This window comes from Sciurus vulgaris (genome assembly GCF_902686455.1).
Source record: "Sciurus vulgaris genome assembly, chromosome: 15".
Taxonomy (NCBI): domain Eukaryota; kingdom Metazoa; phylum Chordata; class Mammalia; order Rodentia; family Sciuridae; genus Sciurus; species Sciurus vulgaris.
In genome coordinates, this window is record NC_136476.1 from 73,320,562 (window position 1) to 73,343,610 (window position 23,049).

Consider the following 23,049-nt stretch of genomic DNA (forward strand, 5'->3'; position numbering starts at 1 on the left):
GATTACTAAAGGTGGAGAGTGTGTGTGCTTGTGTGTAGGGGTGGGGAAGAAGAGAGGCATGAAAATTTGCTGCATTAGCTGCATCTTGGCACCTTTCCTTGGTAGTGGTCAGTGATCCTTCCTGAGTTTTCATCTTCAACTTTTCTACTCTTGTCCAAGTTCTGGTCATTGCTATTAATGGCCTCTGCTGGCCCTTTGAAGTCTAGCATCTCTAGACTCGAGGACAGAAAAACTGCTTAAAACCTGGAACAGTGCACTCTGTACTCTAATGGATGCTTGGGTTTATCTTGATTGACTGACTGATCAGTTCTTTCAATCATCCATCAACAGCTATTTTTAGAGTGTCTACTACTAAATGTCAGTCACTGTGCCAGATGTGGGTGAAACAAAGATCTAGGATAGTGTATTTGCTCTGGAAGATCTCCAAAGGTAGTCTAAGGGGCAGAAAGAGAAACTGGCTATTTTTGTATAGTGTGTTAAGTTCAAAGTCAATAGAGGCATAACATCAAACAGAAGCATCAAAAAAAGCATAATGTCTGGCAGAGAGAGGTGAAGAGTCCATGGCAGCTAGAATCTGATGGGGGACTGGACAGGAATGTTGTACCTGGATTAAGCAGAATCTCAGAAGTGCAATTGAGACTTAACGCCCGGTGGTCTATAAACCATCCTTGGGAGTTCAACACTTACCATGAGCTAGGCTTGGGCTAGGTGTTTTTCACATATTTTATATTTAATTCACATTTTAGGTATTTAGTGAGGAAAGTAAGGCTTAGGAGGTCAAATTGCCATTCTCCAAAGATCACATTGTAAGTAAAGGAGGCAGGATTTCAACCCAGGTGGACACGACTCAAATCTGTGCTCTCGTCCACTACAAGAGTCAATACCGACCTGAATTTACTTTTTTCATAAACATCTCTCTGTTCTAAGCAGTCCACACTGTTTCTGTTTGCACATGGAGTCTCATGGAAAGATGAACCCAAGACAGAACCCTCAGAGCAGAGAGGAATGCACAGTCCAGAGTTCCAGGGCTGGGACCAAGCAAAAGAGGGTGCTTCTAGGCTCACAAGACAAGGGGGGCAATGCTTCAGTGGCATTTCCAGGTCAAACCTGCAACTCATCACCACCACCAGCTTCACAAAGATGATGAACAGAAAAAGCCAACCTGTGTCTTGGTAGCATTTGTCGAAAACAAAATATCCCAGTTCCACCTGTAAGCAAGCTGGAGCCACAGATACATAGTAAAAACAAATAAAAACATTTCCTGTGCTTATGTCCAAATAATCATCTGTCCCTGAACAGGACAAAGGAAATGGGTCTTTGCAACATGGATAATAAAGAGTGAGCAGTGTTAGTCATCAAAAATTCCAACATGAGTGAGAAACGGCTGCACAAAACAAAGGTGACCTCAGCTGCATCAGCAGCAGCTGACATCTGCCTAGAGGGAGGTCTAAGTCCTATTTTGCTCAGCACTAGAGTGTTCCCACCTAGATGAGAAAATATGTCAGCTCAGGCACTAGGCTCCAGGATGGGAAAACTGAGGATCTCCTTCTAGAGGATGGTGGCCAGGATAGGCAAACGTCACAGAAGAACCTGGGGATGCTCACTGACGTTGATTTACAGAAATTACATGGTGACTCTTCTGTTGTCAGAGTTTCCAAGAACTGCCCTGGAGAAGGAAGATCAGATTCTCTATCTTTACAGACAGGGAGGATCAAGGACACAGACTGCAAGTCCTATAGGGAGAAGCCTGCCCAGAAACAGAATGAACTCTTCCTTGAATAAGGCTGTCAAGGGAGGTAATCTAGAAACCCTGGAGAGCTACTGACTGCACGCTCTGTCATGCCACTCAAAAGTTCAACTCCAGGAACAATTACACCCTTTTCTTCCCATACGTTTGAAGGAACAAAGAAGACAACCTGATCATCTAACAGGTGGACCGTAAATCCGAAATGACTTACCCCAGAGGACACGACCTCTCTTCCCAAAACCCACCTCCTGAACATTTTCCCACTCCCCAAAATGTGCCCTGAAGAATGGACTCACCTTTCTTCTCAAAGTCCACCTTTTCTTCCCCCGGCCGTCCCAAGCTGTCCAAGGTGTGGGTCACCTGGCTGCCAAACTCATCGTCCCGGGAGACATGGTTGGCCCGTCGGGGCGGCTCCTCCTCCTCCTCATAGTCATAGTCATCCAGGATGGGGGTCTCCCGGATGGGCACTCCAATGACAGAATTGTGGGCCTGCAGCCGGGAGGAGCGGAAGCTCTCCCGGGCCTGAGGACCCAGCAGCACTGACGGGATGTAGTGGATCTCATGAGTGGCTTCCGTGCTGGCACTCTTCTGGGGGATGCGGCGGCGTTTCTGCCAGCGCCTCTGGGCATACAGGGCCACCGTGAACACCAGCAGCAGCAATAGCAGTGCGATGAGGCCACCCTGGAGCAGGAAGGAAGAACAAGCAAATGCGTCACAGCTCTTTGGGGATTTTCCCGTCCCTCACCCTCAGTCCAGATCCTTGGGTTTCAAATGTTCATAGAGCCGGAGAGACCACTGTTTCCAAACCTGGCTTTTCACCAACAAGCTGTGTGACCTTGGGCACACTACCTGGTTTTCTGAGCCTTGCTTTTCATAGGTATAATGGATATATAAGAGTCCCTGCTCTTTGTTCTTTACTAGGTTGGCATGAGGCACAAATGAGATGGATAATGGCCATGTCAGAGCAATCCAGCTTGCTAAATGTTGGGAAATCAAGACTGTGAGCCTGGACTCTGCCTCCCACCAGCTGAGCGACCCCAGGACAGTTGTTCATGCTCTCTCAGCCTTGTGTACTCATCTCTGATCACTGATCACTCATCTCTGATCACTGAGGGATCAAGAGACAGTAGCCATTCCTACATCCTGCTGCAAATATAAGAGAACAGTATTCAATCAAACATAATTTCTACATAGTCTATATTTTCTTCATCTTCAGAAATACCGGTCTTTTAATTTGATTCTCAAGAAGGGACCTAGGATGAAGTAGGTGCTCAATAAGTATTTGTTGAATGGACTAGTGGATGGATGAATGGATTAAAATGCACCTTTGTAGGTTTCCGAAGTTTAAAGTAAACAAACTGAAGTTTATCTTTAACATATGGAACACCTTAAAGATTGAAAAAAAAGCTAATGCATGTATATCATATCTTTTCTGATCCATAAGGTTCATGAAATAACCTGCAAGTTCCTTCAGAGAAGGAATATTTCAGGGACATGTCTGTATCCCCCAGGTTCCTGTCAGGGGCTCCAAGTGGAAGGTCTACCTTCTTCTGCACTCTGCATCTTCTCTGATGGGCTGGTCCTCCTTTCTTTTCTTTTGTTTTTCCACTTTAAATGGTGTTGCATGTTCAGGAGACTGGGGGCCACTTTGTCGAGTCCTGGCTGGGGTAATCCCTAGATTTGGGAGGGGTTAACTCCTTATGTGCAAGAGGAGGCAAGGTTCTGAAATTTAGAGGGTGAGAAGTGCAGCAAGTGTTTACTTTTGGTGTGTTTATTTATTTATTTTAACCTTAAGCCTCTATCCTTAGGGTTTTACCTGTATGGTCAGCTCCTTGAACATGATCTCACTGGAGACAAAGACCATTCCCGATAACTACTTATATTGCATGTCAAAAAGAAGTCAGTTGTTAACCCTGAATTCATCATCTTGGGTACCAGAAGGTGACTGCATTTGCTTGACACCCATTGAGGTCAAGGAGAACACTACTCACTACAATGACCCAGTCATCCTCTGACTACCCTGATCTTGGGAAGCTATTGTGCTCTTTTTTGTAAAGGCTTATTCTCCGGAGTGGGGGTGGTAGTAGCTAAAAGGTGGCCAAGTATGGCTGACAGCACTGGATCAGGGGCCCCTAGACTATTTCAGGATTCCAAGGGAGGTTTCTCTGGGTGTCAGAACATAAAAGCCAATAATGCCAATTGCACAAAGCCAAGTATGTATATTTATGTATCGATGTGTATCTCTCTGTGTGTATAATCTGTCAAATATATGTAAAATGTGGGAGTCAAAAACTTCCTTGGAGAGGGAGGTGAGATGTGAGCCAATGGCCATGGAGTACTTATTAGTGCCCAGCAGAGGGTAAACAGGAGATGTAGGAAGAATTTTCAATCACAGTCCCCACAGGGTTGCTGAGCAGAACAAACCTGAAAATAGCTGCTGTGTTCCCTACAAACTGAAGAGTGCGGCGCACAGCAGAGCTCAAGAGAATCACGTGGCTGCCTCTGTCCTACTGGGACATTTCACCCCAGGAAAGCAGATGGGTGGCTCCATAGCAAGAAGAGACCGCATTTGGGATCCACCTGCACGGGTCCAGGCTGTTGTACTGATCCTTGAGTCTACTCCCACTTAACCAGCCTCCTTTTCCAGGGCAAGCAAATGGAAAAGCAGGAGCAATCAATCAGAGGTCAGCGGGCCAGGGCACCCAGCCTCTGAGCATCCAGCAGGAGCGAACACAGGCCCTGGTGGTGCAGAAGACGCTGCAGGGAGGAGGGGCGCTGAGTGGGGAGGAAAGAACATAAGGAAAAGACTTTGAGTCTTCAGAAAACAAACAAGAGGAGGCCAAAGCTCCAGGGGTGGCAAAATGAGGCCCTGCTGGCCTCAAGGACGACCTTTCAGGACGACCTGAAATCCAATTTGGGCTGTGCTGGCTCTAGGGATGCCCAAGACACCTAAGGCTGAAGAAGTGACTCAAAATCCCAGAAAATAAAAATGCCAGTCTGTTAGTTCGGGGTTTGTTTCTGTGAGACAGTAAGATGCACAGGTGTGGGTGTGATTCGTTTTCTCTTCTTATGATTCTGGGAATCTCACTAATATCCCAGGCAAGGAGTGGGGAAGAGATGGGAGAGGGGAAGTATGGCCCCATCTTTTCTGGAGTCTTCCTTCTGCAATCTCCCTAGGCAAGGTCAGCCTGCTCCTGTTCAATGACTGACAGTCAGATTCCCCAGGCAAAGGCGAGGCCAGGAGAAGTCAAGGGCAGAGTGCCTTAGCAGGAAAACACATGTCTGGGGCATGGGAACCCCTGCCTGCTGCTTCCCTTTGACAAGCATATTACAGTATATTACTTCCTTATTCTCTCTTTAACATGAGGCTGATCTCAATGAGGATAGCTGTGCTAAGGACTGGGAAAGACAAGAGAAGCCCTGGACGAAGGGCTTGGTGCCACAAGTATTAGCCTCACACCTTCAGCTTCAGCTATGCCTTTATCCAAAACCAAAATTTTTATACCATCCCCAGGCGTAAGCCCATTCCTGGCTCCCCTCCAAGTAATGACCAGACTCCCTGACCCAGTGCCTCACATTACCTGGATCCTTGCTTCCTCCTCATGCCTCAGCTCCTGGCAAATTGCCCCTGTTCATGTCATACCCTGAGGTATGACACACTGAGGGAACAGCCTTCCCCAAAGTAGGATCCTCCCTGGTTTCTGCTTAGTGCTCCCTCAGTCCAGAATTTTCTCCCTCACTCCCTACAGTGGGTTGAACAGTGGTCCCCAAAAGTCACACTCTCCTGGAAACTCAGAAGGTGACCTTATTTGCAAACATGGTCTCTGCAGATCTGATTAGGCAATACAGAATTAGGGCAGGCCTTAAACTCAATGACTAGTGTCTTTCTAAGAAAAGGAGAGGACACAGGGACACAGACACACAGATACAGGTGGTGTGACAATGGAGACAGACACTGGAGGGATACAAATACAAGTCAAGGAACACGGATGACTGCTCGCTTCTCCTCAGAGAAGGAGCAAATGCTTGCTGACACACTGATTCTGGACCTCTGGTCCCCTGAGCTGTGAGAGAATACATTTCCTTAGTTTCAAGCCACCCACTGTGTGGCAATTAGTTACAGCATCCCAGGAAGCTGACCTGCTCATCTCACCCGCCCCTAGTCTTCTCAGCTTGGAGATCAGTTCCTCAGGGAGCATCTTTGCCTCTCAGGTTGGGTTGACCCCCAGACATATGTTATCTGGCTACTCTGCTGTGGTCTTCTCATCTGGTAGGTCATTTCCCACTGCAGGTCCTGAGCTGCCATTTACCAGAGCTCACTGCAGAGAAGGCACTAAATAAACAACCAGAAGCCTAGAATTTTGACCAGACTGGCTAGAGGAATGCAAAATACAAGCCTTCTAACTAGCTGTGACCCCAGCATCCACAGGGCTCCTGATCAAAGCTTGGAAGGCCCCTCTTTGCTGTTCAGTCTTTTCTCCAATGCTACTAACTCCAACTGGTTTGCTTATACACACAATATCAAAAACTGAAAAATCATAGAGAGTTAAAAAAATTAAAAGCACCCTGAAACCACCCCACCAAGCCAGCCTTCTGAAAAGTCAAACTTAGAATGCCATTCAGCCTGGACTCATTTTCATCTATTTTTCATGTTAAAATATCCAGGCACAGGAGAAGGAGCCAGAGAAAGGAAAGAAAGGGACAATGTGAGGAATGCTTTATTTGACAATGTGTCATTTGGAAACTGATTATTTCTGTCTCCGGCCTTTTTAATATTCCCTCACAACGGCCAAGCCGCAAGGGGATTTGGTATTCTAAGACTGGATTTATAATACTCTGTTCAGCAGTGATAAGAACACGGGCCTTTAATCCTCAGAGCTGTGTACATGCATATTCTCCCAAGTAATGTCCTTCCCTTCCTGCCACTTGTTTCTGGTCCCTGGCAGGCAGCCCCACGATAGCTGTGGACTAGGGATCCACAGGGTATTCTATTTGGCCATTTGCCGAGAGACAGAGCGGGTAGGGAAGGGGCCTGGGTCTCCAAGCCCTCTGTGAAGTTTCCTCTAAGTCTCAGGTCCATGTTTCAACTGGAAGGATTATCAGAAAATAGACCAAATCCTAAATGTTACGAAATGGAAACTGAGGCTTACAGAATACAAGTGGTTTGACCAAAATCATGGACTATCTTTTGGAGGCAGAATATGCAGCCAGGACCCTCCAAAGATGCTAAGAAACATGTGAATTGTGACAATTTAGTCTACAGAATAGCTTCTGTTACCTTCCATTTCTCTACATTTTGTGACTGTCCTATATCCCAGATTTCAAAGTCTTTCATTGTGATAATTCAAAAACATGCTGATTGATCACCTAGCCTTTATTTCCCCTTCCCCAGGAATCTCAGTCTATCCTCTCTACCATAAGTAGAACACAGCTGGAAACAGATCCCTCTGCACTGAATCCTGCATCTTACAGCTCAAACTCTTGTCAAGCAGTCCTCCTTGGTGTACAACCTAGTCTCAAGAGTGAGCTTCTGATACGCCCTCCAGATCCAGGGATTTTTTTACCCCAAGCAATGTGGTTGCAGAACCAGCTGTATACCTCTGAAAGATCACACTGAATGTGGTAGGGAGACCTGAACCAGGGGGACCATTGAGGTTGCTACTGACAGAAGGCTAGGACAGTGGTTGTCAACTGGGGGAAATTTTGCCTTCCAGATCACATTTGAAACTAAACTGGAGATATTTGTTGGTCACAGTTGGCAGGGACGGGAAATGCTATTGGCATCTAGTAGTAGAGGCCAGGGAAACTATCAATATCCTACATACACAGGAAAGTCATGTACGGCAAAGAATTATCTGGCCCCAAAGGTCAACAGTACGATTGACAATCTCTGATCTAAGAGAAGAAGATGTTGAGACCTGAAACTAGGGCAGTGGAGGTGTGAAGTCTGCCAACAGGGTAGATAAAAGACAAATGCACAGGATGGAAAGATGTGTTTGACTGGCAGGGAAGGGGGAGGAAGGAGGAGGTACCAAGGAAGACACTGAGATCTGGATTCTGCTGCTGGATTAGGAAGGAATGCTTCTATGAGTTAATTATTTTTTTTTTTCCTGTATAATACCCCAATGAGTTATACAAGATCCCAGTCCATAACTGAATGAAGACATATGTTTACATGTCTAAATAACTAATTAACAAAAAAGATAAATCTACAATAACAGCTAAGGATTTGCATATATATGTACATATTCACATCTGTCAAAATAGAGACCTATCTTTATGTGTCTGTAGTTAGCTGCTTAATACATTTCTTTGCCCCTAGACAGATAATGAGTGACCTTATTTAAGAAGGTCGCTTGAAGAAAAATAAAACATACTTTTCTTTTAAACAAGTCATCTGCTTATCACGTATCTATTAGAGACATTGTTTTATTCCCCCAGATACTACCAATGGGATAAATTAAAAACACAGTGTGGTTCTCTGGAATATATTCATCCCCTACCAATGACTCTCCAGCTGAACTGTCCTTAGTTATCCTTAGACCAGATCAGAAAAGGAGCAGGATCTGAGGAGAGCACTCTGAATTCTACAGAAATTTATCAAGTAGACAGCTAATGAGCACACAGCACCAGTGTTTGCCCAAGAGTCAGTAAGAAATGGGCTTGATCATGCCTGTACTACATTTTTGTTTGGGTTTTTGGGTAGTCACTTGAGCTTCCTCAGTTTTCTCACCTGTTAATTGTGTTACTAACACCTAATTGAGAAAGTTGAGGGAAAATTAAATGAGATGGCATTATTGAATGCTGTTAGCATAATGATTTACAATTAGTGGGTCTCAGGAAATATTAGCATCCTTACAAAAAAAAAAAAAAAAGTTAGATGCACTGTAGGGTGAAGCCCTTCCACCATAGCTTGACACATTCCCAGTTGCATTCCTATTACAGGTTCTAAAAAGTGAGATTGTGAGCATGTCCCTTTTCTTCATTGGGGCAAGTAGGTGAAATTGAATTGTTTCCAACTCATGCTAGCCCAAACATTCTAGATTAGAAAGACAAAGGTGAACCTGAAAGTAGTTTTGAACAGATGAGATACACGTGGCTTATGGCATCCTGCAAGTGGAGATGCATGTTCTAAGCAGATAGCCACCCTGCTTCTGTGTTTTTGATCACCCAGCTCTCTCTGCCTGAAATACCCTTCCCTAACTTATTTATCTAGTCCTTTAAGCCTCGGCTTCATGAATTCTCTGAAATCTGCCTTATCTGGCTGGGTTAAGTGCCCACCTGTTAGGTTGTTCTGTGACTCATCCTTCATCTGCAAGAGCATGCAGCACACCATAGAGCAGCTGGACTACCTTCCCATCACCCCAGGGTCCCTTGAGGGTATTCTGAATCAGCTCTGTTTTTCCAGGACCTAGGCTCAGGGTCTGACACCAAGTAGGCTTCATTATACATTATTCTATTTCCACATTGAGAAACCATAAAGAGAATGATGGTTATTTATTCCTGCCTGAATGTGAATGCTACATGTACATAGTAGATCCTCAATTACTTGTTGAAGGGAAGAATGAATGAATCCATTACGAATGCCTCTTGAAGGGAAGGTGATTGAAATACACTTGCATCTGTCTGGCATTCCTCCATCTGTACGTAATAGAGAGCTGAAGATAATTCTCAGGAGCTATTTAGCACAAATCAGTATCCCACTCCATATCCTCAGGTGGCCTCTCAAATTCCATCTCCAACCCTTCTCTGATGGATGGATACAGGGAGAAGGTGGGAGAGAGTATCTTGAAGAGATTGATTCTTCCCATAATTTAGTTATGGAGATAAACAGATGAGCCTGGATCATCAGAGAGGAGCTTTGCCTTCACTCAGTGGTTTGCTCATTGACCAGGTCAAAGGCATGCTGGGAAGCAAGCTGACCCAAGTTCCAAGTTTTACTCTGCCACCTTCTAATGATGCAACCTTGGAAAATTCTGTGAAGCTCAGTTTTCACAGTTCTAACATGGGAATATCACCATTCACCAAAAAATGTTCTTGTGGAAATTAGAAAAATGGTGTAGACTATGTCACATGTCCCTTAACCGCAAGGAAACATTGAACACACAATATTCTTTGGCTTAACTCTTACTACCATTATTGTTACATCCTGACCCTGTGCCAGTCCTTCTGCCTGGATGTAGGAATATACAGATATGCCCTTGAAGAGCATGCAGTCGATTTGGGGAAACAGATAAGTAAGCAGATAATTACTGTAATGCACAGTTTGATAAGCTCTATGCCAGAGGGAAACAGTAAGGAGCAAAGAGTTTCTCACAGCTACCAAGTGCAAATCAGAGAGGAAGCGGGAATAAAAAGACTTCCTTGCAATTGCAATTAAAGGCAAATTAGAGAGGGGAGGCCTTCCTTCCAAGCAAGTAAACTCATAGCTGAGATGTGCGATGAAAGGACAGGGTAACCAACTGAACAGCACTGTGGCTGGTGAATGAAGCACCTGCATGCCACTTGCCAGCTTCAGGACCTCAGGTCCGTCGATGCATTGTCCGGAACCTGGGTCTTTTGATCTGAGGATAGAGGACAGCAGTCTCCACTAGGTGAGGTACCGTGAGAATTAAATGAGTGAGTGCACAAAAGAGATGAACACACAAGCGCTCGATGAAAGCTGGCTTAAGGCTGTGTGGAGCTCAGTGGAAAAGCACTGGCCCAGCATGCAGGAGGCCCAGGGTTCCATCCCCAGCACCATCTGATATGTACAAATGACATTTTAAAGACTTCTGGCTTAGGAAAAACAGTCTGAGGAAGAAATCAGAGAACTTAAGTCTTCCTTGTCCCCTTACAAACGAAGGAAGTCAGCAGACAGCTCACAGGTCCTCACATTTACCTTATTAACAAAGTGGTTGTAGCAGCCAAATAATCAAGGCATTCTTCATTTAACAGATGAGGAAAATGAGTCTCCAGCAGGTAACTCTACCCAAGGCTGCAAAGTCACCCAGTGCCAGGGCATACATTTGGTTCCAGAAACCAAAGTCCCTCTGCTGCATGCTGCTATGACCAGCCTTAAATGCTCCTTGTGTCTGCAGAGTGGGCGGTATGTGGAAACTGCATCCTTAGTTCAGGGCATCGCTCCGGGGGAATGCATTCTAGGCTCCCAGGTGCAGGAAGGGATCCCTAATGTTGTCTCTTCCATACAGCACCCGGCCAAAAATAGCTTTCTGATGGGAAGGACAGCTGAGACTCAAAGGGAAGTTGGAGGCATCCAAGATTGGTTAATATTTAATACATGCAAAATAAGTCTTGTATGGGCAAGAAGCTTGATGCTGGCACAAGTCAGCCTGATGCTGGCTTCTTTAGAAAACATAGGTAAAGAAAAGGAGGTTTGGGACAGCAGCAAGGCAAGGGCTAGACCTGTCACTAAGACAGCCCCATCAGTGAAGTCCACCCTTTTGGCTCCCTGGGGAATAGGGGCCTCCACTTCTGTCTCCATCCCAGGATCTCCATCTGCGTCCTTGCTTTAACTCCCTTCATGGCACTTACCTCCCCTGCCATTTCATTACACATGAATGTGTTTACTTTGTTTATTGCCTTAATGGAATGGGATTTCCATTAGTGATAAACATGATTGTTACTCTACCTTCAGTACCAAGAATATTACTTAGTGTGTTGTTGGTATTTAACAGATATGTTTAGAATGTCTATACGGATGAATGATTGAGTGAATAGACAAATATCTGCCCATGTAGTCTTGAAGCCCCTTAGGAACAAGGGCTGGGTCTGAATCACTTTTGAATCCTGTCTTCAGCCTGAAGTACAGGGCTGTAAAAAAGGAATAATATTTAGTGAATGTAGAAATTATGGTTTTAGTTCCTGAGGGAGGGATGCAAATCACAGGGGTAATTAGTTGGCAAATGTGATAACTGACTGGTTATTTCTATCTGCTGTTGGGGTAAAGGGAAAAATTTGGTCTGCATCCCAAGCTTGATCCATCATTTATTGATTGATTGATAAATATGTTGAGACTCTAAGAATGTAAAGAGGTAAGGGGATGTCAGATCCAAGAATCCATGCACCTTCACCTTCCACAGAAAGCAAGCAGGTAATTATATCTATTTGCTAATCCTGTTCATATATCAGGATGGAACTAATGGAACTTCCAGAGAAAGGAGGCATCCATGATGTAGCTCGAAGGGCACCGAATTTGAGTATAAATCCTGAGTACAGTCCCAGGCCAGTCACTTTACCTCACTGAGCCTTACTATGCCTGCCTTGTTCCTCTAGCTTTAAAAGGATCATGATGGCAGGTCTCTTTATGTAAGGGCCCCACTGAGAATCATGTTTATAATAGAACCGCATATGTCGCGGGGTGATTTATACATATCAGTGTTCAATACAGTAAGTGCCATAAAAGAGAGAGAAGAATCCAAACACCACCAGTAACTCTAGCAGAGACTAACTGAGACCACAAAAAGCAAAGCTGCAAATCCCGAGGATTTCCAATATTTCTGATACTTTCATCATCTATCCATCAAGCTTCAGGAAAACCTATTACAAGTCACACAATAGGAGTCTCTTAGAAGCACCGTTTTGCTGCCATTTTCCAGCATTGGTGATGGAGCTGCCAATTGTCTTGAAGGCATGTTGTGATGGCCTCAGGATCTCTCCCGCTGAGGCTGATCAGGAACACCCCAGGAAAGTTAGTTACAGGGTCAGAGAGTCAAGCACGGGGAGCCAGGCAGTGGGAAGGGGAAAGAGCGCAGACTCAACAGGCTGTCCTGTGCGATGACAGGCGCAGGCAGCAAAAGCTGGCCAGGGTCCTTGCTGTGACCCCCCCAGGGCTGACTAAGCATGATTCACCTTTTCCTCTCCACCTTCCTGCACCATGCCTCCTAGGTTTGCAGAAACATGCACTTCACTATTTCCTGAGTACCCCAAATTAACAGAGAACTGCTCAACCATCTATTGCGTTACTCTTAAGAACTCCTTTCGCCACTGAGTTGTCCTCCACCCTTGCCAACAGGCCAGGCAACCCAGAGGAGGCCAGCAAGCTATGCCCTCTTTCCCAATTCACTCAAAATCCCAATCGCAACACTGATTGCCGCTCCCTTCATACCCCACCACCATGAGTGCTGAACATCTCAAAATCTGTTCCAAGAGATCTTGCTGTCACACACTGAGTTGCCCCAAGGCACATCTATAACCCCTCTCTTCCCGATCCCAGATTCTACATCTAAAGCCACCCAAAGCCCTTCCTTAGCAATCGAGCTCAGCTCTCAAGACTGACAAGTTCTATAGCTCAAGTCCAGGGTAAAATACAAGGAGCCAGAGCCCCAACACAGAGTAACACAATGGAATCAGTGATGGCTTCCCAAGCCAAGAAGATATATCATTTCAGAGGCTAGCAGAGCCTGAACTAGAAGCATGAGGTCAGAGTGAGCCCAGAACTGTCTAAACTGCTGGTGAATTAGATGTGGATGGACTTAATCCCATGGTTACAGGATTAAATGCCAGGTCACAGGGTCACCTTCTAGTCATATTGGTGAGGGACCTGGGCCACTTAAGAACAACTATCCTGGGCTTGGGGATCCTTCAGAGCCCTGTGCATTTTGAATCAACCAGAATGTTCTGGAAGAATAGATGGAGGCAGAATAGGGACTACCCTGTAGAAAATTCCTATGCCTAAATCTCCATTGATTCTGGACCTCCAAGGAAACTAGGTGTATGAATTTATTAGGGTTCCTTTAAAAATCTCCACAAACTAGGTGGCTTCAAACAAGAGATATTTATTCTCTCATAGTTCAGGAGACCAGAAGGCAGAAATGAAAGTACCAGCAGGGACGTGCTTCCTCCAGAAACTCAAGGACAAAACCCCTTCTTGCTTCTTCCAGCTGCTGTGGCTCCTGTAATTCCTTGATTATGGCTACATCATTCGTTCTCTGACTCCATTTTCACATCACACTTTTCTCCCTGTGTCTCTCTGTACTCTCTCTTCCTTTCCTCCTCTTCCACAGATACCAGTCACTGGGTTTGGGCCTGCTTTAAGTACTGGATGATTTCATCTTGAGATCGTTAGCTAATTACATCCAAGAATACCTGATTTCCAAAAAAGACTATATTTTGAGGGTCAAAAGAGACATGAGTTTTGAGGGGACATTATTTAACCCCCTATACCAAGGAAGGACATTGAGGGGTGTTTTAGATCTAAGAATCTCTGAAGTAATCCAAAGTAAATTGAGGGCATTCAGCCAGGAAAGAAAATGACCAAGAGAAGATTGGAACTTGAGAACTTGGCCTCTTTCCTGTCCCTGGCAGCTCTGCTGAACAGAGGAGCAAAGTGCATCCAATGTGGGAAGGCAGCAACAGGACCCTGCTCGCAGAGGAATTGAAATCCACAGAGATAGCTTTAGATCAAAAACACCTAAAAATAGACAAAACCCCTTCCTGTCACAGCAAACTCAACTCACCCTTTAAGACAAAGTCACCCTTTAAGACAAATGGAGATGTCTCCTTAGCCTTTCCAGAGACAGCTGATCATGCCCAGACTTTCCTGCTCCTGAGAACTACCTGGGCTTTATCTGTCCTGCAGAATCATGTCTCCAGTAAGTCTTAATCCAAGTCACTGGCCAAATCAAATGACTAGTGTCTGTATATAAGTCAAGGAGAGGGTGTAGAGAGGCATGGGGGAAGCTGGGGTCACAGACTGAAATGCTGCTGTCTCAAGTCAGACTGGAAGTGCTGGTCTAGAACTGCCAAATCATGGTTGGGGTTCAGCAGGGGTTCACATCCCGGCCATGGCTCTGTCTCAGTTTCTGATCACAGGAAGGTGGACTGTTTCTCTGCACCTCATTCTCCCCATCTGTGCCAGAGTTGTAGCATCTCCTGTAGGATTACAAGAGGCAATCTGCAGAGTGGCCAACACATGGAAAATCTTACTAAGAAGCAGCCTTGACTATAACCAAGGACATGCCCTCTCTAGTGGTCCTTACCCCTACCCCTCGACACACATCCGCCTACGTGTGTGCTTTCCCTGATCGGCTTTTCCTCTCTTCTTTCTTATATCTGTCAATTTAACTTCTCAAAGTTCAGACTCTGAATCTGCTAAATCTGAGTTCAAATCCTACTCTACTCTTGTAATTGTGCGATCTCTTCAAGTTTCTTTATTCTGTATCTAGAAAATGGGGATGACAACAACGCAACCTCGTATGTTTGTACCAATAAACAATTAATAGATTGATCTGCATAGATTTAAAAACCAAAAGGGAAATGCATGTGAAATTTGGGGGAGGTAGAAGTAGCTCCTAGTCACTGGATGAGTCCAAGTAGCTAAGAACTTAGGGGTAATTTGTAAAGGGGCAAATAGAGTCGGGGAGAGTGGAAAAGGGGTGAATAGAAAAGGGCAGTGGAAAGGATGAGAGATGGAGGTGAGGAAGGACGAGAAGGAGGGGGAGGAGGAAGGAAAGGGCTTCTTACTTGAAGGTCCCTGGTTCAGTGCTAGTTCAATTCCATTCTCAGTCCATTATGTACCTGAGAACCTCTTTATTTTGGTCACAGTCTTCTTTCCTGTTCCCTGTCCAGACTCCAAAGGTGCCTACTAAGGTTAGATGTCAAGGGACACTAATTGAGTACATCTTCCTTCTATTATCACTGTCTTTAAGAGCACTTCCTTGGGAACCAACACAGAAAGGGGATAGGAGGTCTTTGGAGACACAGAACTGGAGTAAAATCTTCACCCTATCTCTTCCACAGGGCCATACCACAAAGTCACAAAAGCCATTCAAGGTAAGTCTTATTACAAAAGCAACAGCAAAGGGCAAGTGTCTATTCCCAATGCCTCTGGGAGTCTTGCTTTGCCCATCCTAGTAATGGGCATTGGGATGTCCTAACTTACTGCAATTTTGAGTTTTAAACAAAAACATGCACTTACACACTCTGAGCAGGGTTAGAAGGAAACGCTTCTTCCCTGACCTCTGGATTTGATTAGAACTAGTGTCTCAAAACACTCTCTCTTGCCCATCCTCTTGCTCCCCGCACTGAGGTACAGTGAATTTGGAAGGAGGACTTGGTGCCCACAGCTAAGTCCCTTAACTCCCCACTTTCACAGTGGGAAGGAACCAAAGATATTACAGGAGCAGGCTTCTGTTCAGCCTATGCCATCCCTTCCATTTCATGGGGACCATTTCTACAGGAGAGAGTGCACTCTCTGGGTAGGGAAGAGACCATGGAGGCCAAATTCTCCAAACTAACGTTTCTCATAAGTAAAGACAAAAGGTTAATCACCATCTGTTTTGCTCCTTGTTTAAATCTGTCAATTTATAAGCCAGGTGAGGATAATAAAACTCCATGCCCATTACTTGTGTCCATAGAAGGTTTTAAGTGAATTGTTATTATTTTTATACTCACCTGGAAACCCTATGTCTATCATTCCTCTGTAGGAAAATGTTTTTCTTATTTTTTCTTTTCTTTTTCTTGGGAAAAGCATTTACCTCATTTCCCTTTTTTAACCATACAGTTGAAAAATTTCTCTCCAAAGCAACTAAACCTGGACTTTTTCCTCCCTTTTTGTTCTTCACGCCTGTGCTTGGTACTCAATGGACCCTTCCAATCTGTCGATCCTTTCTTTAGCTCAGCAATGGATCCTGGCATTACCCTCTTCTCACTTTCTGGGCCTGGATTCTGGAGTTCCAGTCCTTGCTGTCAAGAAAGAATCAGGGAGAGTGGAAAAGGTGGTGATGGATGGGGCTGGTGTTCTTTGCCTCTCAGGAGAGCTCCCTGGATCCAGGGCTGCATGTCCTTCTAAGAGGCAGAGAGCAGCTGGGAGCTTCTGCTGCTGACACTGGGGAGGGGCAGCTAACAGGGAGAAGGCTGTTTCTGGTTCCTCTGGAGAACTGGGTCCTTGCTCAAAAGCAAGATATCGAGGAAAGTTGCTGGATTTAAACCAGCATCAGGCCCAGTAAAAGCCAGAAAATGGGAACTTAATCCTCTTAATGAGATTTTGGGCAGGTCATTCAGCCTCCCATGGCCTTCTTTCCTCATCAGTCAAGCGGCAAAATACCACTTACCTTACCTGAGTCCCAGAGTGCCTGGAAGAATCAAAAAAGATAAAGCCCAGGAAAAGGCTTTGAAAATTATCGTGGTCTGTGTACACATAAATAGGTGTGTGTACTCGCACATGGGATGATAAAACATGCTCTCAAACTATCACGATGCTACAAAGACTAAAGGCTGATTAACATGTTTCTGCTCATCCTTCATGAGCCAGTTAAAATGTCTTGCTTTTATTTATTTTATGCAGGTCCTGAAATAACTGGTTTGATAGATTTTAAAAAGGAAACAGTTCAAACAAACAGATATCAGTGAGGACAGAGTGGCACCAGCTGTGAGTGTGGGCACTGAGACTGAGCAAAGAAGGCAGCAGCATTTGTATTTTCCTTCCATCTTTACTTAGATTATTGATGCTCATTCAGGGTAACTGCGGGGATAATGACCTAACTCTGTAAATTTCTGTTTCTGTTATTTTTGTCTGCCATAAATTATTTTACATATTTTTTCATGCAAATTAAATGCACATTTGATAGGACTCCTCTATCATAAAATGCTGCTTATATCTGTTTTATGAACTGGAGATGCCTAAAAGATTCTATCTGGACTCCCCACTAAAAATGTTAACACACTATATCTTCTCTGTAACAGGAGGGTGGTTTTGGAGTGTGTTGAATGCAAAGGCTGGGCAGCAGGAAGGGCAAGTTAGAGGAGAAGGTAGAGACTATGTAGCCAGTCAGAGGGCAAGAGGCCAGAGCCAATCCCCATATACCACAGACCAGAGAAGACAGCAGTGGTACCCAGCTGCCTGCCTCCAGCCTGAGAAGCGAGCCGCAGGCAGGCACAGATTGTGTTTGGGTTGGAGGGTAAAACTAATAACTCAGTGGAGAAATACAGACGTGCTTGGCATTCAGACCACCTCGCCATGATCCCCTCTCCTTTTTCTTCTCCACACCCCCCTCCAGTGCCAGCTAATCCCTCGCAAACCAGCCATGTGCCTCATACCGTGCTGAGCAGATGCTCGACACTGGCTGTGGGGAAACCCAATCGAGGCAGACACACTCATCTTTCTAAACTAAAATCCCACTTCCCAAATGTCAGAAATCCCTGGGAACACAGGTGAGCTGACATTGTTAGGATTATTACTGCTTTGAACACTTCCCTTTGAAAATGTTTAATTGGGAACCCATTTCTGAATAAAATCACAAAAAATAAAATGAGTTGTTCCAGCTCAAATGGAGATTAAGAGTCAGAAATTCTGGAGCTCCATGGAGCAGACCAGAAACAAAATACTCTCCTATTGTGCAAAGGGAAACACCAGGACTGAATGAGGACAAGGTCTTTGTCTTGGGCCCTGGAATCTGGCTCCTTGGTGGTCAATTTAGAAAAGTGTTTACAGATGATTCATGGATTAGTGAGTTCAAGGGTTTTAGGTGAGTAATTAGTGTGTACTTTTTTGCAGTTTATTAGAAGGAAAAAATGCTAAATCCCATTTTCAAAGCCCCTATTGCATATCATTCATTGGCAATGACAAGTTATATTTGTTATATCAATCAATCCTCACTGGAAAACTGCAAGATTGCTGTTACTACACCTATTTTGCAGATGAGAAAGCTAAGAGGCTAAACAATTTATTCCAGGTTACAGTATTAATTTGTACTGGATCCATTATTAGAATCTAGACCTGTAAGAGTCACTAGAAAAATAAGAGAGTCTCTTCTGCCCTCAAGAAAAATCTCCTCCCCTCTAAAAATGTATTACTATAAACACAAACAACATAAAACAAAATGATGACATTTCCACAGCACTAGGGTTTAAAAGGCTATTCCTCCTAGTACCACACCAGAGGAACCCTGCATTCCATGGCTGGACTGCATTTCATGGCTGAGGGGAGTCGGTGTTTGTCTTGCATGACGAATTAAGCAAACTCTAAAAACCTCATAATCAAGATTGTTAATATCTCCAGGCAATATGTTTAAAATATCATAATAAATGAAGTATTGAACTTTGGAGAAACCTTTTAAATTTTATATTCACAAAGAGTGAGGCCCTCATTGCCTTACCCTAGCTTGACCCTGGGTGTGAAAATAAGGAGAAAATGTATTTTTGTACCAGTTTTACAGATGAGGAAAGCAAATCTCAGAGACATTAAATAACATTTCCAGGGCACTACAGGCATATTTTGGGTACTTGGGCTCAGAGGACTTGAACTTGTTTTAATCTAGCTGTAGGCCTTGCAGGTTCAGGGAATGCAGAGATGTACATGTGATGGGGCTGGTATGAAGAGATGCCCCACTGGGTATACCAGAATACTGAGGAACACTGGCCAAATGCGTTGTCCAGGAACCTGGGGCCACTGTGCAGCAAAACTTGGAAATAAACAATTCAGATGGATCTCCACATCCCATAGTTGCTTCCACCATTACCAACACGTGAGCATCATCATGTTCTGAGTAATATGCCAAACTCCAAGGTGCCGATTGAGACCACAGACAGCCACGGTCTTGCAGAAGTTAATGGGAGTCTGTGGTTGCAACCACCCTGGGGTGGTCACAAAGGCTTTAGTCCTGGGCGGGAGAAAGACAGCTGGAGAGAATCTGATAGTAGGTGGGTACTGAGAAAAACTCTACACTATTGGTTGGTTAGAAACTTGTCCAAAAAATGTCATAAGCAAAGGAGAAGGAGCTCAGGGTAGGACATGGGATCCCAGGGCTTGTCCTGACATGCGAGTCTCATCCTGCACCAGGCTGCAATCTCCATGAGAACAGAGATGTTATTTATGTGCTGACTACTTCCCAGCTCTAGTGCCTGGAACAGAGCCTGGCTCATAGTAGTTGCTCAATAATGGATGAGTTTCAAGAGCCAATGGTGTGCAAGGAGTCCTAGTTTCCAAATCTGACTCCCAGTTCTATCACTGCTCTCATTACAAAAGGAGTCACTTTTTCCTCAGTTTCCTCCCCTGGAAACAAAATAGGGATAGTTGATATCTTCTTTTCAGGTTCTGACAATCTAGGCTCCATGGTCTCAGATTATAAAATGCAGAACAACACTAGGTTCACGGAGCAAGTAAGACTACCATTTGACTTGTATCTTCTTTTTTCCAGCCCTATCCTACTCATTTTTTGTGCACTCTTAAAACAAGCTTCTGAAATAGTCCCACTATTATTATTATTTTATTTCTACACAAGTAAGAGCATCATGCTTCTGAGAGACTGGACGATTTGCTGAAGGTCTTAGGGGAAAGGCTAGTCCATGAACTTGACAGCTCTCAAAGTTGAATTCCACCCCCTCACTCTACCTCTCTTTGGGCTGCTGCACCCATCTACAACTTGGGGAGCCACAGGAGATTTGCCATTTCAGGTGCTTCCTCCCTCCAGGCTTACAGGAGACTCAAAGTCATGTTTCCTGAAAGGAGCCTGGTGCAGGGGCTGCTTTGGCTGTAGGAAGATGGCAGAAGTAATGCTACAGGGTGAAATCTCACCATCTCACAAAGCTGTACCTACATCCTGGCTCCCCAGAAGGAAAGATTTTTATTGATAATGACACCTCCACTCCTTTTGGGATGCAGGAAGGAAGGAAGGAAGGGCAGAAGCACATCTGGAAGCTCAGGCTTCTCCAGGTTCTGAGCAGTGGCTCCACTGATTCCAAAGATTCCTGCAGAACCACAGACACCCATGAAGAAGGGGCTGGATTCCCTCTGAAGATACTCCTGATGGACAGTGGGGCATCATATGTAGGTGATAGAGTCAGAATTCAAAGCCAGGTCAGCTTCACCCTGGGGGGCTGGTAAGCTACATTCATCAAGTTTTTGCTCCTCTCAAAGCTTCAGCTTCTCCATCTCTAGAGGAGGTTGTCCTGACTGACATTCAAGGGTTCCTCAGGGCTAATATCTTGCAAGCATATGCACTGATGAATCCAAAGCAGCATCAATGGCTCCAGCTCTCCTTTCTGGAGGCCCCATTGCCTTCTTTTTTTTTTTTTTTAATTCATTTTTATTGTAAACAAATGGGATACATCTTGTTTCTCTGTTTGTACATGAAGTAGAGGCACATGGTTTTTGTAATCATACATTTCCCTATTGCCTTTGACTGAGCACTTCTGCTGACGAGAAACTCATGGCTTCTTTGTGGTAGAGATACATAGAAGGAACTCTGGGTGACTCTCACTGATTTACATCTAGTGACTAAGTGAATAACTTAAGAGAGTGAACTTTCTTCTCTGATTCTCAGTTTAGTCATCAGGGCAACAGAGATGTCAGGGCCCACCTCCGAGGACCATTGCAAAGATGAAAGGAGCTAATAAGTGTGTAACGCTCCTGGTACAAGGTAGTAACTCAAAAACATTAACTATTATTCTTGGAGTTGTCAGGGTGCCTCCTTTCCAAGAAGAAATACACAAAAAGGGAAAATAAAAACATGCTCTATTTATATGCATATATTAAAATTCTTTCAGTCTTTTCCAGCGGCAGGATATTCCATTACACTGAAGGATGAATCAGACAGGGAGTTCTTTGTAAAACATTACGCATCATTTTGTCAATGTGAACACTGAAGCCCAGAGTTTATCTGCTTTTTTCCAAGATCACACAGCAAAAGAGCAGCATTCAGCTTCCTCCCCTGTAAACAAAATAGGGTTAGGTGATAGCTATCCCAAGCTGGTCTTGTTAGGGGACAGACAGATGCAAATGGTGGGGATATGAGGTTAAGAGAATAATTCCATAAAATGGATCATCGTGCTTCTTTTCCAAGAATCAATTTACCTATAGCCCTGCCAGGCCTAAGCGAAGAGGTTATGTCATATTCCTCAGCAAACTACCTGTTATCTGCAGGAGAAATGCAGTATGAAAATAATGTCGATAAGAGAAACCCAAGTTACCCAAAAGGGGGAGACTTTTGTGACCCTTTTTGTAGGCCAGATCCTAAAACTCAGGCAGATAAGGATAATTTCTCCTAACCATGAAATTTGTAAGAATTTATGGTTAAGAATCCAATTAGAACTTGTCAGCATGGGTCAAGGTGACCTAGAGTTGTCATGGCAGTGGGGAATTGAAAGTTTGATTTTACCCTGCTATCAGTCAAAACTCAGGAGGTAGACCTGGGTGGGACTCTGGAAACTTCTCTGAGATCTCCAAAATATCTGGATTGCAGGAAAGGCACATTTTCCCTCCCTTCTCTGGGAGGACTCACTCTCTCCCCTGAGAGTGTCCTCTTTCTCTTTTCCTATCCTTCAATAAATCCATGCCTGTTACCCTGAGCAACATGTCTGAAATCTTTCTGACTTGATCACAGAATTGGGGTGTGAAGAGTTGGGGGGCATCTTCTCATTGCCTCAGTTTCCTGGAAGGCCCTAGCTCTGTAACAGTCTTATCTCTATTGAGTCCCTGCCACCTGGGCTGACAACAGCATTACCTTACTGCAGGCAGCCCCAAGTCACTGCACTTAGGGCAACCAGTGTTTCTCATGCATACCCAAAAGTCAGGTACTGGGCAACTCACTTGGAGCACAGAGATGGATAAGAAGGGGCCCCTTGCTCTCCAGGGAATTAAGATTCATGGAAGGGAGCAGAAGGAGGCAGTGAAACCTGTTCACAGTTTTCTGTAATAAGATCTTCCTTGCTCCTTTGTTCCCTCTCTCTGTAAAAGGCCCAGAGAAGCAGACAGATGTTGGCAACATCTGGGCCACTGTTGTTGGGCAGCAAGTGGCTCTGGGCTGCCACTAGAGAAAAGAAGCTGTTAGTGTTAGGAAGAATAATAAAGAGCTAACATTTGCATAGGGCTTCCTCCTGTTTAGAGACACTTTCCCCCTCCATCCCGCCCCCCACTTATTAGCATAAGCAATGCCAACAGAAGCTCCCTAAAAGCAAAGGAGAACCATTTTCATTTCTTACAGAAGTGATGCTTCCTGCTCCAAATCACAGAGCTAGAAGGGGAGCTAAGGGACAAGAGGTCATATGACTGGTGCTCAGGGTTTTGCAGGGGCTGAGTGTAAAAACAAAATGCAGCCCTTTCTCCATCCTTGAAGAAAGCTTGGGTGGGTGCACACGGGTACCGGGCATGGTGCTGTCATGGTTTGCTGTTCGTAGGCGCCTCTTCTTTAATTCTCTCTACATATAGGATGAGCATTACTTTCATCTTCTTTTTATGGATGCACAGGTCCAGACTCAGAGAGTTTAAGTAATTTGTCATGGGCACCCTGGTAAGTAAAATGAACCACCCGTCAACTGGGTGGTCCAGTGACCTGGGAAGAACTGAAACACCAGATTTCTTGTAC

The 23,049-nt window shown here is 44.6% G+C and overlaps 1 protein-coding gene across 3 annotated transcripts in view; it reads right to left on the reverse strand.

Annotated features, from left to right (window-relative positions):
• ASTN2 (astrotactin 2) overlaps positions 1-23,049 on the reverse strand; it is an 883,413-nt gene that overhangs the window by 694,837 nt on the left and 165,527 nt on the right. For all 3 annotated transcript variants that reach the window (XM_079113408.1, XM_079113407.1, XM_079113406.1), the window contains exon 3: positions 2,044-2,428. In XM_079113408.1, the coding sequence (XP_078969534.1) occupies positions 2,044-2,428 (385 nt within the window). The remainder of the gene's footprint in view (positions 1-2,043; positions 2,429-23,049) is intronic.